This window comes from Mustela lutreola, chromosome 3 (assembly GCF_030435805.1).
Source record: "Mustela lutreola isolate mMusLut2 chromosome 3, mMusLut2.pri, whole genome shotgun sequence".
Classification (NCBI taxonomy): domain Eukaryota; kingdom Metazoa; phylum Chordata; class Mammalia; order Carnivora; family Mustelidae; genus Mustela; species Mustela lutreola.
The window spans coordinates 28,839,740-28,859,751 of NC_081292.1; the positions used below are offsets into that span (position 1 = coordinate 28,839,740).

The window sequence follows — 20,012 nt, forward strand, 5'->3', positions numbered from 1 at the left end:
AGTTGGGAAAGATGGGAATGGATACCGAACTTTTGATTTTGAAGTTTCAAAAGTTTCAAAGTTTCAAACTTTCAAAAGTTTTAACTCTTCACACAGAATAGTTGAAAGAATAGTACAACAAACACCATATGCCTTCCACTTTGATTCAGTGATTTCACCACTTTGCACATTTCCTTTAAGTCAGATGCTATTTTTTTGTTGCATGATTGTGACCCTTTCTTTCTTCTTACTTCAGGTAGACAAGTTTGAGGAAACTTATTAGATATTTTTGAGTGTGAAACATAAAAACTCATCTGAATACTTTTTAATCCATAGGTTAAATCTTCCCACAGTTTTAAACATGAGATAACTAATATATTTTTCCTTGATATAATTTTTTCTAGGACTGTTGTCTCATCAATAGTGGTTACCACATAGAGTTTGCAATCCTTGTCACAACACTGAGGTTTTCATTCCTCTCTCTGTTAGCCTAAAAAAAATCAATCTTTCTTTCTTTCTCATAGAATATAATTAAATCTTGACCACGGTGTGCTTTCACAAACAATAGCAATATATTCTGTAAGTTTCACAATGGATAGTCATTATTCTACAGAATTTTCTGCCACCATTACAATTCATGACAATGGCATATCTAAGTATTTCCTTTTTTCAGTTGGAAAAAAACCTGAATTTTTGAAGCAGGTGAATTTTTTTCTTAATGATTTTCCTTTGTAAAGAATTTAGGTTGTTTTTTTTTTTTTTTTTTTTCTCCCGCAGTACTATGAGGAAGTCCAAGGGAACCTTGTGGAGATGTCACTCCATGCAGGAGGACTGAAGAACATAGCTAAAATCCAGAATCAAAACTTTGGGGATATAACTTCAATCAAGCTAATCCAGCTGAAAACACAGACATCATTGAGCAGACAGAAGCCATCCCTACCCAAATTCCTGGCCCATACTTTTGTGAGCAAGTGAAATGGTTGCTGTTTGAGTCATTAGATTTGGGGCTGGTTTGTTATGTACCAAAAGCACTATAGATCATCTAGAATGCTAGGTAAACATGGCCCAAATGTGATTATGCAGTAGTAATACTATTTTTATCCAGGTTGCCGGAAGAGGTAGCCTCAGCTCTTTATTACTTTCTCCTTCTCCTACCCTTTTCTTACCTCATTCTCACATTCTCATTTTCTGTGTTAGAAACTACAGCCCATACCTCCTCTATCCGGTGGCCCTTGCTTTGCTTTTTATTGAGCTATAAGTAGAAGAGGGTGTGGGACCATACTGTTAGGCTCCAGTCTAATCCGCAAGGGGATTTCTCCCGTACAGTAATGGGGTGGGGGAGGCTACCTACTAGAAAGAGTTACAAAAATGATGCTTTGTTAATTTTTTCTCATGTGCTTTGTTGCTATAACAATTTTATAGTTGTTCAACTACAGCTGGCTAACTGATCTAAAGATAATGAAGAGATGACTATATTTAGTCTTCTTGACTATACCTAGCCAGAGAACTGAGACCCTACATTTGATGACAGTAAGAAAGTAAGACAATGGGCAAGCAAGCAAGCAAGCAAGAGATTAGAAGGAATGACGGTTCGCCATAGCAGGTCAGATAGATACTCTAAGGGAACTTTGAACTATGAAGGAAAATTTACTCTATAAAAGGAAGATGATGTTTTGTTATCATAATAATACACCAAAGCCTATTACTATTGCCTCAGCACTCCAGTGATCTTGTTTATTTTGTAACATTGCTATTTGGAAGTGGTAGTTTGCAGAACATGGTCTCCGGATTGGGTCTTTGCCATTGGATACATTTTGGGTCCACCTGCATGGAGAAGTGGGCAACTTTCTTCTCACCTAGAGTTCTTGTTAAGAGCCTCATTTCCTGGAAAGCCTCATTTAGGCTGACTCTTAATGAAACTGGCACTGCCCTTAACCAGCAAGTGCATAGATCACTCTAAGTACTTGTCCGGGAACACAACGTTGGACTCATTGCCATTTGAGTCCCATAAAACACTAGCTTGAGATAACTGCTGCCTAGCAGGAAGACCAAACTTGTGCAGTTTAGGGCACCATCAAAGCAAGAAAAAACAAAAAATAAGGAAAAAAATATTTAGGGGAATGATTTTAGCATTTGATAATTTGTTAATATGAAAAAAATCAGACTATTGTTGGAATTCCTTTTACTTCTTTTACTCTTCTTACTTTTATTTTGACTTTTGTATGTATATATGTGTGAGAGAATGGTGGTAAGAAGTGGGGAGAACCAATATAACTTTTCAGAAGTTAGGTCGAATAAAGGTCTTAAATGGGTTCAGATTAATGGTAAAAGATTAATGGAAGCCTGTCTCAGGTACAAGCAGTGTATCCATTTTTCTTTTAGAAACTCTATAATCTATCACCGATAGGTACTCGTTACAACCTATCTATTTTGGGCTCAGTAGAAAGGCTTTTACCAATTGAAGTTAGGCCATCAACCTGTATGAAGACAATGTAAGAAACATCACAGTGGAAGTTATGACTATTTACTGTTGCTGAAGATGTCACTTCGTCCAGATTCATTGAGTATATTTTATGAGATCTGTTCGGATCTCAGAGCAGGTTGGAAGTCTCCACAACAACTGCTTTGCTTACCTGATGGGCACTGTGGAATCATGATAATACTTATGTTTCTCTTTTGCACTGTCTTTCAGAAAGACTAGAACCCACTTTTCAGTCCAACTCTGAACCCTTGCATGGGGCATTAGAGTTATGTGAGTCTATCTTAACCTCCCTTTTCTTTAATTTGAAAATCTATATATTAACTGTTTTCATTATAAATGTAATGCATATTTAGTGAAAATTTACAAAGGTACACAAATGAATGAAAAATATGAATCATGATGTAATTTTGATGCATAGCCTCAGATTATGTTTAATTTCCTTAATTTCTTGTTTTAATTCTATTTTGTTTTGCATCTAAAATATATTTTTATAAGCTAGATGTTATCTGTGTTCCAATTTTTTTAGAGATTTTTTTTTTTTAAAGATTTACTTATTCATTTTAGAGGAATAGAGAGAGAGAGCATGAATGTGAAGGGAAGAATGGAGAGGGGGAGAGAGTCTCAAGCAGACTCCCTGCTGAGCACAGAGCCCAACACAGGGCTCGAGCTCATGACCATAAGATCATGACCCAAGCCAAAACCAAGAGTCAGAGGCTTAACCAACTGTACCACTCAAGTGCACCCCTATAGTGTTCCAATTTATCTAATTTATTAACCAGAGTATTATAAATGCTTTGGTCAATTATAATTTTTCCTATTTATGGATATATATGTGAAGATCCAAAATAGTACACTCACCTGTTCTAAGCAGAGTAAGGTCTGTGTAGTTGGCCCAACAGCTGCTAAACGGAATTGTCGTATTTCCACTCAGACCACTGATTTGGTTATTATTGGAGTCCTTTAGTACGGCCTTCAAAGTCAGTGAAGTAATCCCAACAGATACACAATTACCCTAAAGAAAAGAATAGTACAGAATTTCAGTGTCCTGTTCCCATCTTTGTTTTCTCAAGATGCGTGAAACTTCATTTTTAAACAACGCCTCGCAGCAAATTTAAAATCCGCAGTAGCTTCTTTCCCGGCACGAGGAGTTCACAAGTACAGGTGGGCACTGGAGCCAGTTCATTGAAAAGGAATGTTTTCAAAACAGGGAAAGAGTATAGCCATGGGTGTTAGTCCAGCTTTTAAAGATTTATTTATTTATTAATTTGACAGAGAGCACAAATAGGCAGAGAGGCAGGCAGAGAGAGGAGGAAGCAGGTTCCCCACGGAGCAGAGAGCCCAATGCGGGGCTCAATCCCAGGACCCTGGGATCATGACCTGAGCCGAAGGCAGAGGCTTTAACCCACTGAGCCACCCAGGCACCCCTAGTCCAGCTTTTAAGAGGCAGTATCATCCTCAGTTGTCAGTGGACCATGATTACTGAAGTTGGCTCACTCTCCAAAATGTGTAGCTTAATTTCCTCACTCGGTGTACGTTTTCAGTTAGAACTCACATCAGAATCTACTGCCTTCACTGAAGGCTGCTGAGAAAACGGCTGTCCTGGTTGAGCTGGCACGGGCTGAGCGATCACAGACAGCGAGGACACAAAGGCCACATGATGAACGGGAAATGCAAACCTTTCGACGGGTTGGGCGGTCACCTGTAAATAAATGGTCATGAGTGATGACGTGGTTTTCATGTGATAAATTACAGTGAGGAGCACATTCATCTTAGTGAGGCTAAGTGTAATATGAAATAATAAGTGTAAAAATACACTCAATACATGAAGTTAGTTTTATTGCAATATTCCCTCTGATCAAATTCATGAAGCATTCTTATAAATACTCAAAGCAAAGCGCATTTTATACAAATAAGTTATTTTTTTAGAGATAGGCCCCTTTATCAACTATTTTATCATCTTAGTTATACCTATAAAAAGAAGAGCCAGCATTAATTAGGAAGACATGCCCTTTAAATTATTGTATTGAACTATAAAGAGTTAAAAGAAGACAGAAGCAGCAATGTTTTAAACAGCTAAGATGCATTTTTCTGGTTGCTTTTTCTTACCTTAGTCCAGGCAGAATCACTTGGGCTGGGGATAGGATTGGTAATAGACATGGAAGAGATATTAAATCCAAGGATACTACTAGTTTTTCCTGAAATTACAGCTTTTCCAAGAGACCCAGCGATTTTCTGGAGTTCAGATAACTGCATCTGCATCCCACCTATGGGGAAATAGTAACATGACATATGGCTTATAAGAATATAAGATTGTGAGAGTTTTTCTTTTCTTTTCTTTTCTTTTTTTCATGGCTCCACCCACATTCTGGAATTCTGTAGCTTTTTCACCATCCATGAGATCAATATGACAAAATCCTATGAATGAGCTTAGGAAAATGGAGAACTCTAAGCTGCAATTAAAGAAAAACCAAAGGTAGATAAAATAGATACAAGAAAAGTGAAATAAACCATAGTGGAAAAATATACGGCTCTTAATTTAATCCATTCCCACGCCATCCTTTATTGAGGAGTGAAGCACCATCATGCAAGTCTATTACCATGTACCATTTCCTAAAAAGAGAGTTTTAATTTTGGAGTGTAAGGATAATTAGCATCATCGAATTTACACGAGGTATATTAGTAAGTTCTGAAGTTAACACTACATTACACACAAACTGTTGCTTGCTCTAGACGTTGATGATTTTCAAAGTTAATTTTAACACAACAGGCAGTTTCTTTTGTCTTTGTCTAGCCTGGCAGGCCCTCTTAACACTTACTGGCCCCACCATGCTCTGTACCTAGGAAGTAGCACCTCTATTCATCATACTTATTTGTCAGATCGTGGTACTTTTGCCTGATCCCTTCTGTTTCATCTCTCCTCCGCAACATATAATCAGTTACTAGCTTCTAGAGCTCTCTGTCCTCATTGCCTAAATCCTAGTCAAAGCCATCATTTACTACAACAGCTTTAAAACTAGTTTTCTTACAACCATTCTGTCCTTCTTCCTCTCCATTCTATACATTGTAGTCTGAGTGATCTTTTAAAAAACGACTGTCTCCAGGATCTTTTCAGTGTACTGTACTGAACTTGACAACAGTTCCTGCCTAGTTATCCAGCACCTTCTATATCCAGAGTCCTGCCTTGAGGATTCTGAGCATTGCGTCTCCTCCATTAAGGTTAAACCATGCAGCTCAGGGTGCTCAGGAAGGAGGAGGCCGTTGATCTCACATAACACTTTGAAAATCATGGTCTCAGGGAATTTCAATCCTGTCAGTTCAACACGTCCCCCTTGGTTGACTCAGACCCTCTGGATAAATGATTAGTCTTTCAGACTTATTCTTCTCTGCCCCACTCCTTCCTTCTATTCTTCTCCAAATGGCTTCCCAGGTATGAGGGCTCATGTGACCAGTCACAGGTACAAAGGGGCCTCATAGCCACGGACTGCGGCTACCACTTGCCCTCACTGGGTTTTGGCGCAACATGGCATGTTTGACCTGCCTGTGCTGTTAACAGATTTTCTCCAACCACTTGACATGTGAAGGCATCCAGTTCTGCTGACTGCCACCTTAACAAACCCAAGTCCTTAACCTGAAGAGCTTTTACTCCCGATCAATCTCTGTTTATCCAGCGATCTCCTCAGTACTTCAGGCACCCCTTTCTACAACAGCTGGGAACACCTGGGTATCCTGACACACACAAAGGCTGTGGAGAGCCCACCGTATTCCCACCTGCACACCTTCCTCGCCACTGCCCAATATTTTGCTGTGAAATCCCTCTGTGCCAGGTTGTAGGACTTTCATTGAGACATGAAACTATAACCCAGGATATGTCTGAAAAATACGCCATTAGCCTATCCTTCTGACTGCCCCCATCTCCATGTTCTTAGACTGTCTTATACCTGTTGGGATAAATCTAACAAAATAAAACTGCTTAAAGGGGATAAGGGGATGGAAGAGGTTGTGTGTGAAGAAATTTAGATCACATATAGATCACATGTAGGAAATAAGTCCGTTTCTTTGGCCATCTGAGTGACTGTACTTCCTGTTTCCTTCAACAAGTCTAGTCCAGAAAGCCTTTTCACAGTCCTACCTCCATAAGGGAAGGTATCTAGCTGGTAGAATTCCAGAACAGTATGTGACAGGTGCACTGGGTCAATCTTTGGAAGCAAACCTCCTGGGGTCATGAGTAATGACCCCTAAAGGCAGGAGGCGAGAACTTCACTCAGTACTAGATTGACATGTAAGAGAGCCCTGGGAGATAAGGAAAAAGATGCTGGACAGAGATAAGGCGAATCCAGATTTTCTGAATCTGAAAGTTATGCAGTTTGGAGGCTCTCTTTAAGAAAAAGAATGAGGAGAAGTCCTACAGCTGCAACTTTGATAGTAACAATGATTGGGTCACATTATTAAATGGTCCCTTCTCCCAGGTCTGTCCTATGACTTGTACAAGCATAAGGCCTTGAAGCTTACACTTTGTTAGCTGGATGGTAATCTTCTTCTGACAGGGATCTAAGTCTCATTTTTTGGAGATGGGTGTGCCTAGTTGAGACTTGTGCTGGACTACCAAAGACAATGGCTCAGTTGGGAATGCATGCTTGGGACGGATGCCAAAAGGCCAGGAAAATCCAGTTCACCTCAAGACAAGCTTGAGTGAAGTGCAGAGCAGAGAAGACCACCTACCCGGTAACAGAGACTATGAAAACAAGAGGCAACATAGGGGTCTGAAGACTGAAAAGCCCCTTTGGTATTCTGATACCAACTTAAGCAGATGGAAAAGAAAAAATCTGAAGGGTTAAATATTTATCCAAATGCCCAAACTGAGTCATTCCAAGGAAATAATTTAAAGCAGAAAAGATACCTTTGTTCGGACCAGTGAGCTTGTTTTTACCTAAAAAACGGGGACGTAGAGAGTGAGGGACAGAGGAAAATGCGACAGCTGGTGACTGGATCAGTCATAGGAATTAAAGATAGAACATATTCTTGCACATCTGCATTTGTTAGGGTATACTGGTGACTTTATTACAGCTCAGAATCTCCAAATGTCTACGCATTTCTTGGGAAAATATCCACAATAGTTTTAGCTTTGAGAGAAAAGAGCTTCTTTTGGTTTCCCATGATCTAGCACCTGCCTACCTCTCAACGTCACCTCCACCACCTTGGCCTTCCTGGTTCCTGCCACCACAGACCAGTCAGACCTTCTCCAGTTCCTCTAATGCACCACTTTTACCAGCTCCTTAGACTTGAGCATTCTTAACCTTCCTCTTTTCGTTGACTGACTCTTTTTATGCTTAATCTCACAGCTGTAAGGTCAATTACTTAGGTCACCTCTCAAATCTTCTAAAGTAGCTCAAATCCTTTTGTTGAATTCATTAATTGCTATAACAACAAAATGGAGGCTAAAGTTCCTTCATAATTCCAAAATATTTTGGGATTACAGGAGTAGAGTAGGGAAAAGAGTCTCTAGGCCCCTACAGGGCTCAGGATGTGGGGTTGGTGGGGCTTCCTGAGGCCAGGTTTACTAGGCCCTGAAAGGGTTATTTGTGAATGTGGATCTAGTATTGCATTCTTCCAACTCAAATGTCTCCTCTTCATACCTGCAGTATCATTGCTTAAGAATGGAGGAGGAGGATCACCAATCTCCAATTCCACCGTGAGTCCCGTGGATCTTTTCTTCCGCAGACTCTCCCCTCGCATTAATTTGCTGACACGGATTTTGTCACTTGGTATCTTTAGGAACAAGGCAAGATTTCTAACCAGATTATGAGAGTTATAGAAGTCATCTTCTGTTACAGCAGGTAATTGGAAAGAAACAAATATGACGGCGGTGGTGTGGATTTCAACAGGTATAGTTCCTTTAACCAAAAGGTAAAGCATCTGGTAGGTTCTATCAAAGTAGTTTTCACCAAGGACAGTGGAATTCAGGTTAGGAAGAAATTGCTCTATGGAGGAAAAAAAGCCAAAACAGCACAGTTAAAAATATCTATGTTACCACAATTACCATGTAGTATTTAATATTTGTTTAAATGTAGGAAATTCTAAAAAAATTCAACACTATTCTTCCATAAGAAAGTATGCATATTAAAAAAAACCACTTATAAAACTGAATGCAAAATTAAAGGCAACCACTTAAATAATACCATCAATCATCATTACACATTACCTTTATTTTAAAAACAATTAGCTATAGATACAGTATAATTGAGAAATAAAATCCAATTATGAACCCAGAGCCTATATTATATTGGTAGCACTGTTTACATGTTCAGAATTTTAAAGCCTTTACCAAAGGCATTTGGTAACTTAAATATGTAAATTTAACTTTAATAGCCATCTACTTTATGCAGAGCTATACATCAACTCTTAAAGAGCATTTACAATTCAGTGCTTCTATTCTTACCAAGGACAAAAAGAAGTAATACAAATGAAGTATATACTAAAATATTTCAGAGGGGTTTTATACCAATGAAACAGGTTTACATTTCAGCCTGAAAAACTTTAGTTAATGGAAAAAAAATTCTACTAGGGAACTGAGTTTTGTAAAAGTGACCGAGATTTTTTACATAGATATAAAATGAATGAATATATATATGTTTATGGCAGAGTATCAAAAATGTCTAAGAGCTAATAAATCCACTAACACATACTGAGCCCAGACAAAGGCTAAATCATAGAACAGTACTGGAATGGGACACGTGGCTTCCTACCACATTTCACAGTGAGGCTTACTAAGAAAAATAAAATTTTAGGAAGAAGAAGAAATTTTTTATGCATGTAATAGACATTCATCGCAGTTGGTAATAAGAAGGCATTTCATTATTACCAAGTATTTCTTTCATATCTACAAGTATAAGTTCTAGAAGCAATTTGGTTTAAACATTCTGTGAATCTGAAGACTGTGGTTTTATATTACGAATCAAAGATGCTGTCAAACCACATTTAGAGTGGTTTGTGCCCACATAAATGGAGCACGCACCATTTATCCTGGGTAACTTCCTCATGCCTTCACAGTAATGGAAGGAAGCAGAGACACACATAATAAAACATTTTGGATAATCTAAAATAATATATATAGATTCATAATACAGGGAAGCAATTTTGCAGTCTAAGTGCCAAAGCAAAATGTTCATTTAAAAGCAATGCTGCATCAGAAAAAGTGATGATAAGAAGGTGGTAGTAGTAGTGTTTTTCAGCCCTTCAACACTTGTGTAACCAATTCCCTATCTTAATTTTTTTTTCCAATTCCCTATCTCAAATACTGTTTGTTGAGATAGTTTCTATTTCCCCGATTGAATGATAGAGTATTTGGTACCAAAAGGGATATTTTTAAAAAGAATTAAAGTAGATGAAAATTAAGCTGTAAATATGGGTAGTTATTTGTATATAAAACATGATAACATGGGACTCTCTTAACCTATAAGGAGGCAGTATGACATAATGGTCAAGTGCATGGCTTCTAGAGCCAGACTATGGGTTCAAGTCCCTGTTCTGCCCTCACCATCTTTAAATTACCGTGGACTGAATTGTGCCCCCCCCGCCAGATTCACATATTAGAGCCCTAACACCCCATGTTAGAGTATTCGGAGATGGGGCCTTTGATAAGTCATTAGCCTTCGATGAGGGTGGGAACTTCACGAAGGATTAGTGCTCTCATAAAAGGAGATGCCAAGAGCCTGCCATTGCTCTGTCTGCCCTGGGATGACACAGTGAGAAGGCAGCCATCTGCAAGCCAGGAGGAAGAGAACTTTCACCAGAACCTGACCCTACTAGCACCCTGACCTCACACTTCTAGCCTCCAGGATTGTGACAAAATAAATTTCTGCTTTCAAGCCACCCACTTCCTGGTATTTTGTTATGGCGGCTCTCAGAGCTAAGGCAGAGACTGTAGCAAATAGATTCACCTCCTTTTGTCTCAGTTTACTCATCTGTGCCTTGCTCCTAGGACTATTATTAGAATATGGTAACAATGAGTTATTATCTACAAGGCACTTAGAACAGTGCCTGGCACATAGTAACGTTTCTGGAAGCACTAGCTAGTCAGATGATTAGTAGGAATAGGACTGGCTCCACAGACAGTAATGAACATGGGTTATCCATTCCGACTCTCGTGTCTAGCTGATGTTATGATCTGCAGCTCACATTTATATCATTGTTAACCTAGATTACGGGGCACTTCTATAAATGATGAAAGCACATGTAGAATGGAAGGTACTGGCCTTATTAGTACCTGTTTAAGAAAAGGACTTCCATGAACAGATATAAATCCTGGTCTTGCAAGTATTGGTAAGTGAATAAGTTTAGCCTTTCCCATATATGTTATTTAAATCCAGAGTTTTTTATATGACTTCATTATGTTCAGCTGATGTTATACTAGCCTTCTTGGCAATACTTCGGGTAACCGCTAATTAATTTTGGCTCTGACCAGAAGTAAAGTGGAAACAGGGTAAGAATTCTAAGCCAAATCTCTTCTGTGTATAGAAATAGCTGAACTGCATGTAGAACATAAATGTCCTCAGTGGGGAGAGGAATGTGCACAACACACAAAAGCTTATATCAGCATGTACGCAGGTACATAAGAGTTCCATCAGGAATAATCTTTCAGGACACTGTCATAAATGAACACACCTTAGAATTTGGTGGACTGTGGCTAACACTATCTTCTCTTGTGTTCATCAATACCTAAGGAACTAATAATAATAATAATAATGAAACATTGCAAATAATTTCATACATAATTAAGTACAAATGTAATGTGTACTCTACTTTTCTGAGGAAATACCTGTGTATAGATGTCTATTAAGTTCACAGTACTTCTGTTGAGGGTTCCATACTGTATTTTTGGGGCAAACCAATGCATTGTTCACATAGACATCCAAACGCTGAAGTGTGGGGAAAAAAATTCCTACCACCACAGCCTGTTAAAAATAAATGATATTTTTGTTTCTTAAGAGAACAATGAAACAGAATTTTTAGAATTTAGCACTAAACATGTCCTTCAACTATATACACCTTCTGTAAAATAGTTAAACTAAGTTGTATGGGGCACCTGGGTGGCTCAGTGGGTTAAGCCACTGCCTTCGGCTCAGGTCATGATCTCAGGGTCCTGGGATCGAGTCCCACATCAGGCTCTCTGTTCAGCAGGGAGCCTGCTTCCCTCTCTCTCTCTCTCTCTGACTGCCTCTCTCTTCGTCTGCTTGTGATCTCTCTCTGTCAAATAAATAAATAAAATGTTTAAAAAAAGAAAAAACAAACTAAGTTGTATGGATCGATGATAAATACGGAGTTAAAATCTGTAAATGCCCTTGCATTCAACCATTCATACAGATGTTACAACTTAACTCTTCACTGATGATTCTCAGTAGAAAAGCATAATGTAAGAAAGAATTATTAAAGGAGTATCTCTAAAAGAAATACTTCCTTTAAAAGATAACAAATTCCAATACAGGCTTTCAACTCCAGATTCAGGAGAAAATGGGGAATTTAGTAGTGCTCTGTAATGCAACTGCAGAAAATTAGTTAATATTGAAAAAAAAATGCTTACCTCTGAGACAAATTTGGTAGTAAGACTGATTAAAAATTAATCAAAATAGCTATATTCTCTGGTTCAATTTTGTTCATTTTCCATGTTTATATTCCTCACATCTCATGTTACAGGTATGATCATAAAGTAAGGGGACTAGCTTTTACAAGGACAGAGAGATTTAAAAAGGAAACTAATAAGCTATACATAGTTTTGGAATCTTCTTTCGAGATTGTCTTCAGAGGCTCAGGACATTAACAGTCATATCACTTCGTAGTTATTTTTAAAATTAAAAGTAATTATCTTCCGTTCAAAAGTTTGAGGGTAAACCTGGTGATTCACAGACCTGTACCCCTGGGGATAAAAATATATGTTTATAAAAAATAAAAAATTATATTAAAAAAAAAAAAGTTTGAGGGCCTGTCTACACCAGGCCCTATTCTAGGAGCTGTCGTAAGCCCTTGCTCTTGTTGAGCTTATATTCTAGTGCAAGGAAAAAGACAAATAAATAGTGGCAACAATAAGCAAAATATGAAGCATGTTAGAAGATGGTTAAGTGCCATGGAAAAAAGAAAGGTAGAGCAGAGTATAAAGAGTTGGGAGAGCCAATTGCAGTGGGGTGAACAAGCTGGGCCTGTTGGAGGAATGTGGTTGGGGGAGGGAATGCCCCGGGGAGGAGGAGTTAGGCACCTAGGGCAGAACGTTCCAGACAGACTCAACATCTGGAAGATAGGCCCAGGTGGTAACAGGTGTGAGGTGGTTTGGAACAGCAGGGAGCTCAGTGTGCCTGGAAGAGTTGAAGTCAGCGAGCTAAGGATGTGGGGATTCTGACTCTGCACAAAGCCCAGTGGGGAAATTATTGCAGCATTTGGGGCAAGGAGCGACCTGGTGTGACTTATAATTTGAAGGTCTCTCTGTGGCTGCTGAGGTGAGAACAGACAATAGAGCAGGCAGAAGCAGAGCAGTGGGAGGTATTGGGAGCCAACTGCCTTAATCCAGGGAAGAAATAACGTTGGCTCAAAGTGGGGGATAGCCGTGATGGTGGTAAGAAGTGTCAGGTTCTGGATATTTCAAAGGGACACGCAACAGGATTTGCAGATGGACTCGGTGAGGGATATGACCCAGAGGCAGAAATCAAGAACAGGGCCAAGGTTTTATCTCCAGAAACTGAAAGGATGAGATTGCTATCCTCTGAGAAGGAGCCGGTGTGTCTCTTTTTGCTTCTATTCTTTCTGCTTTATCTTCTCCACACCCTTTCTTCACATTCCTAATACTCTGGAACTTTTGAGTCTCATATTCTTGGGGGGAAAAAAATCTCAGTTATGAGAGTATTGTGTCACCTCATACTCTCTTCCCACTGGCACAGTGTATATAAACTTAACTGTCCCAGTTGAATGCAGTTCATAGCAAGGATCTGATATTGTTGAAGAAACTTAAAATAATGTGCTGTGATTGCTGAAGTAAATTCCAAAGGTGTGTTCCTGAAATATATAAATAGCAGCATGGAAAATAAATATATAATTCCAGTCACCAGTCCTGGATATGCATTACTTTTACATAAAAGTTCAACTTTGCTGCCAATCACGTAAGTCATAAGCCTCACTGTAACGGTGGGGGACAGATGTGCCGTATGCATCGATGTTCTCGGGCTGATGAAAACTTTCCGAATTAAGCTTATTTTTAGTTGTATCCTGATGATCCTTGTGATGATGTTCAAGTGCAGAGGGGAGGAGATAAATCCTTAGCATTTAGAAATAGATGTCAATAAACAACACCGATACCTCAAGAAGTCATTTCTATCTTGTGTTACCTTTCTATGGTCAACATTAAGCAACATCAGCCGAAGGTTCTGAGGACTGGTACCAGTGAAGTAAATTTCATAAGATTTGTTCAGAGCCACAATGCTGTGAAACAGGGACAGTCTTCTCTGGCATGTGTATCCAGCACACCAGCCATGATCCTGTGGGCCTAAAGCCACATAAATGAAAGTTCACATTCTATATCATGAATATTATTTAGCACAAACCCTGAAGAGTCATTGTATTAAAAATAAATTGCAGGGTCAAGTTCAGCATTTACATCCATTATCCATCCACCCATCTATCCTTAGCTTAAAAAGAAGGCAAGATGCAACTCCTTCCTACTACCCTTACTTGTTTACTTGTAGGGTCAAATGTGTTAAGTTTGCACAGGAAGGGTCCTTGAAGGAAACAGTAGGTTTTATATGATTCTCTGCTTCAACAATCATATTTAAGTCCTGGCCACATGGTAAGAAAGAAAATGCTACCTATCAAATGCGAGTTTAGTTTAGTTTAGTCTACCTATCAAAAGCCAATTTTCTCAGACTGTTTAATTTTAAATGTAAAGTTACAGAGTTAATTTATTAAAAACAGAGCCTGTACTTGGAAATATAGACATTTGTATGGCTAAACCATGGATTTGTTAATTCTTTCACATACCCATTTCTTCATCAGTTAATCTGCAAATTCGACAAACTCTTAAGTTTGTTTTTTATGAAGTTTATAATCTTCCTCCATTGTTATTTTAATACATTTTTATTAAAGACTGTGATCATAGGCACCATTGGAGGGTCAGCATCATGAATGAACTGATGTAATCAGAGAAATAACACTCCAGTAAAACCTCTAAAAAACCAAACACAGTGGCTGCTTTTCTACCTGAATCCAGACATTTCCAGAACAGGCATAGCATGACTTGTAGCAAACTTTTCTACTTCACTTCAGTTTTCATGTGGCTGGGATTATAAAACATTGAGTGAGATATGGAGTATTAAACTTTCTTGATGTATTTATTCATTAGCTTTGCTCAATCTCCTAGCTTACTTGGAATTCTTATCAATATTTATAACTGAACTTCAATCAAATTTTAAATCAATATAAACTTCTGAAGCTTGTGTAGAATACCAACTTTCTCTTAGCATCCAGAATGTAAATTCTGCATTTAAATAAAGCTTCTCTGTGAGTTTTGAAAACAGAAAGAAATTTCTATGTATAAAATGAAAAATTCAGAGTAGCAAAAGCCATTTTTAAAAAATAAATGAAATTGAGTTTTAAATATTAAAGGAAACTTTAGTGATATTCAATAACTTTTATCTTGGGATTTTTTCCCCCAATCTAATGTGGTTGCATCTTATGCCTCAGTGATTCTTTCAACATCTTCATAATTTTTGCAATACTGTCATCATTTACTTAAGACTTTTCTTTAAACTGACAGTCACTTTTAAAAATTTAAATTTATTTTTAAGAGAAATGTCATGTCACTATTGTAAATCGAAAGCTTGTATTCTTTTCAAAAAAGAAAAGTATAAAAATAAATAGACTAAAATTTTTCTCTAGCATATAAAACAGAGCAATTTGAAAATATCTCCATTATTCACACTGACTGCTCTAAAGTTCTTCCCACAAGCTCTCTGCTTTGTAAGATTTGAGAGGCAGCCCTTAAAATTGGGTTGATTATGGGTCAGAGAAACCAGGCAAATTGCATGTTGCAGGCAACAGAAGTGAGGAGAGACTTGAAATCATGTAACTTTGGGACATCCCTCATTTAGTTCATTCTATTCTCTTGAAAACTTTTTTTTTTTTTTTTTGGTATATCACCATTTCTTTGAGTGTTCTTTAATTTCCTTGCTAACACACGTTTTAAAAAACAAATATTTTTGTGGGATACTGGCTATTTTGTTGAATCTCAGGATATTTCAGTCAATGTTTTGACACTGCCAGGGCACAGAAATCTTTTTCATCCAGGTTACATGCCCCTTCAGCCCTGGAAAGACTCTTAAGCCTTCTTAGCGACTAATCTATAAACCCCCCATACTATTTCTGGGTAATACAATGAGTTCCTTCCCTCTATTTTCTGCAGTCCTAGAAGTTCATCTTATTGATTCAGAAAGTCCTGGGTTCCTAAGTTGATCTGAATTCTTATGGAGACCACTGTCTTCCCTCTCTGCTAGACTCACCCATGACCAGAATGTAAGGAGCCTAGACTCTGGAGCTTGCCAATAAGTTCCTGACTGTCAAAGGAACCAGGAATGAAAACAAACAAGCCCCAAAACACACTGATTCAAGATTAAGTCTTAGAAGGAGTCATGAAAATAAAAACCGAGTAGGCTGAAAATAACTTCTCAAGTATTCCAAATAACACATTATCTGTGTTTTAATTTATGTAAGGCAAATTGTCTTTTTGGAGACACTTGGGTCAATTTTTCCTTAAAATATTTATGCCACCTTATTAATATAAGTATGAAGATCAGTCAAGGAATAACTCTCCTCTTCTTCTAATGGTTAATTTTGAATAACTATCCTGGTTTACTCATAGGGAAGTCCACTGAAGCATCAAACAGCTCTCCTGCATGTAGATCTTTTCTTACAAGCAGAAGGAAAGCAGTCCTGATGTTCGTTAGTTTAATGTGATAAATAATTTGTGAGATGTCTCCACGCATGTAATAAATAGTGACTGCTTTGAGTAACTACTAGTTTGTTTAAACTGAACACGTACCATTAATGAGATCAACATAACCATTGCTCACTATAGCCACTGGTGAGAGTCTTCGAGTTTCTGTGTCAGAATCCAGGCTTTCAATAACCATCATTGCATATTCCATCCCAAAGCACTGATAGCTCTGCCATTGTGGAATGTATTTACAGGTTGAATCTCGAATAATTCCTAAAAATAGGTATATATGTTTTAGTGAGGAAAAGCAATCTCTCCAAAAACATCCATATACTTCTTCTTTTATGTAAGATTAGTAAGTAGAAAATATGTTATTGGTTGATTATGCCAATTACTAAAAATAAAAGATATGTTTTGTTTCACAAACTTGAGTACTAACAGAAGAATATCCAACAAACCTTTGTATGGTGCTTTCTCAGTGACAGGCATCCTACTGCCGTTTGGGAATGTGAGCATCACCTTAGGAATCCTGTAATCTCCAATTCCAAATTGACTATTTCCGTTCCATTCATATTCTGCTTGAGGTATCACTGAACCAGAATTTCCCAGAAAGGAACCGTCCATATCTCTAAGAAAAGATTTCCTCTTGGCATCACAAACCATGTCTACACAATCAGCTGGATTCACCTTACTGCGGAGAAAAGGCAAAACACATGAATATTTATAGTTCGTATCCTTCCCGTTTCCAGAGAGCATTTCAGTTGAGGATTTGGTAAGAGAGTATCCAAAGTTTTTTGACTCACTGAATCTTTCATTTCAGAAAGGATTCAAAATGGGAACAAGGAACGTATGTAACTAGTATTGGAAGAAGGTCTGTTTTTCCATTCTCTGGGTTTGTTATGTTATTATTATTAATTCATTAACATTTCAAAAGGACAAGTTATACCTGGAGGGATAAAATTAGAATTCCATTTTGTTATTCCATATTTTGTCAAATGATAGATTTCAACCTTGCGCCTGGCTCACAGTATACTAATATTGCCCCACTGAGCATGCCAACAGTCTGTTGTGGAGGACATACAAAATCCCTGTGTTGGAAGTCTCTCCCACCTTGTTTACATGGGTCTTTAAAGTTTATAAAAGTATTGTATGATTATTATTAAATAATCTAAATGCTTAAAGTTCAGTCCCTCATCTCAATTTCTTAGGCCATCACCAATTGCAGATCAGTACCTAATATTATATAGACTTGTTTATGTATATACAAAGAGATATACTTCGATTATGATTGCTAGACTACATATATTTTAAAGACTTTATTTATTTATTTGACAGAGAGAGAAAGAGATCACCAGTAGGCAAAGCAGCAGACAGAGAGAGGAGGGGAAGCAGGCTCCCTGCTGAGCAGAGAGCTGATGTGGGGCTCTATCCCAGGACCCTGAGATCATGACTCAGGGCAAAGGCAGTGGCTTAACCCACTGAGCCACCCAGACATCCCACTATGCTACGTATTTTAGTAACCATTCTGTAAATACCCAAACTGTAAGAGATGAAATACTACATATTTATCATGCACCATAGATGGCATTCTGCCTTCATCTTGAGCTACCTGGAGTAGCTGATTGTTAACTGGCAATAATAATAAAACAGATGCTTAACTTGCAATATACTGCACATTACGTACTATACATGGTATACAGTATAGTTATACTATATCATGATATATACTATGGGGAAATAAGACTTATTCCGAAGTTATAACAACAAAGTAATAGTGGAATGCTCAGAACTATTAGAAACTGTTTAGCATCTCTTTCTCTTTTTGCTGTAAGAGAGCTATGAAGAGGTAAGTTGCCCCTTACTGTACAATAATAGCTTTGGAGACAACTTGAATAAGTATTTCTGTAGCTCATGAGTTCTCTGTGTTCAAGCATGTGAAGATGCTATTGTGAGCCAGTCTGCAGGTAGAGTACCCAGTGGCACTTTTATATTATGACTTAGGGCTCTGTTTTTACTTCATGTCGCAAAGAAACAGAGCCTGAAACGCAGATTTTTTTTTTTTTAAAGATTTTATGTATTTGATAGAGAGAAATCACAAGTAGACGGAGAGGCAGACAGAGAGAGAGAGGGGAAGCAGGCTCCCTGCTGAGCAGAGAGCCCGATGCGGGACTCGACCCCAGGACCCTGAGATCATGACCTGAGCCGAAGGCAGCGGCTTAACCCACTGAGCCACCCAGGTGCCCCCGCAGATTTTTTTTTTAAAAAAATATTTTATTTATTTATTTGACACAGAGAGAGAGATCACAAGCACGCAGAGAGGCAGGCGGGTTGGGGGGGAGCAGGCTCCCTTCTGATCAGAGAGCCCCATGCAGGGCTCGATCCCACGACCCTAGGATCATGACCTGAGCCGAAGGCACAGGCTTTAACCCACTGAGCCACCCAGCTGCCCCACACATTTTTGTTCAAGTGATTTACTGAAGGAATTTTTGCAAAAAAGAAGGAGAGAAGCCACATAAGATGAAGGAAGGAAAACAAGATTACTGTGGTCTATGGACTAGCTTCATTCTGATCCCAGGGGCACCTCTGGGTCATCAATTGCACCTAGGGTTGCTCCCATCTTGAGACAAGGTGGTTGGCCTTTTGTACTTCTGCATAAACTAGTCATTTTCCATGGGCTCAAGGAGATGCTGTTAGGGAGGGTTTTAGCTGCCCAAGGCTATTCCTATTCAGCTAAGCGCAATTTTCTGGAAAAGAGAGCAACTGTAGGTTATTACTGGCCAATATTTAGAGCTTTGGGGGCGTGGAAGAACTCCCTCCCAATATTTAGAGCTTTGGGTAAAAAGGGATCTAGGAAAAGGCCCGCAGCATCTTGATAAAAGCACAGAGCTCAAAGACATTCTATTTTAAAATGTGGTATTTTCTGAGGTGCTTGGGTGGCTCAGTGGGTTAAGTATCCAATTCTGGATTTCGGCTCAGGTCATGATTGCAGGGCTTAAGATAGAGCCCCACATCCGGCTCTGCAATGGGCATGGGGCCTGCCTAAGATTCTCTCTCACCCTCCCCCCTCCCAAGACTTGCATGATCTCTCTCTTTTCAAAAACAAAAAAACCCAAAATAGTATTTTCTTCATGACCTAGGTATTAAAATGATATATTACATCTGAAAGATCCAATGATAACTAAACAGAAGCTAATAATATTCTAGTGAGGAGAGGCTCTACTGAGCCAAAAAATACTGCAGTTCCATAGTTACTAAACGAGGAGATGTGCAGTTGTCGCTGAAACAAAATCGGATGAAGTCAAACTATTTATGAAATACTGCATTTGTCTAAAGAGATGTCTATCTAATTCGACAGCATTATTCCTTGTCTTCTTCCCATACTGAAAATGGTTCAAAGATGTCTCATAAAAAATGTCTTTCCTCCAGTCTTGGCTTACATCTGAATTCCTGGTCTATATGTTATCTTTTGGTCATGCAATATATCCAATAAGGACAATGTTTCAATTAGTCTTTGCCACATAACAAAATACCTCCAAAATTTAGTCTTTAAACCATCATTTATTAGCTCCTGTTTCTATGGATTAG

General features: G+C 38.4%; 1 protein-coding gene across 1 annotated transcript in view; it reads right to left on the minus strand.

Annotated features, from left to right (window-relative positions):
• The window catches only part of PKHD1L1 (PKHD1 like 1), a 162,340-nt gene that overhangs the window by 4,930 nt on the left and 137,398 nt on the right, over window positions 1–20,012 (minus strand). The window contains exons 69-76 of the mRNA XM_059165766.1: window positions 16,886–17,118; window positions 16,533–16,700; window positions 13,828–13,985; window positions 11,277–11,412; window positions 8,095–8,439; window positions 4,568–4,725; window positions 4,014–4,160; window positions 3,320–3,473 (exon numbers count right to left, since the gene is read on the minus strand). Of these exons, the coding sequence (XP_059021749.1) occupies window positions 3,320–3,473; window positions 4,014–4,160; window positions 4,568–4,725; window positions 8,095–8,439; window positions 11,277–11,412; window positions 13,828–13,985; window positions 16,533–16,700; window positions 16,886–17,118 (1,499 nt within the window). The remainder of the gene's footprint in view (window positions 1–3,319; window positions 3,474–4,013; window positions 4,161–4,567; window positions 4,726–8,094; window positions 8,440–11,276; window positions 11,413–13,827; window positions 13,986–16,532; window positions 16,701–16,885; window positions 17,119–20,012) is intronic.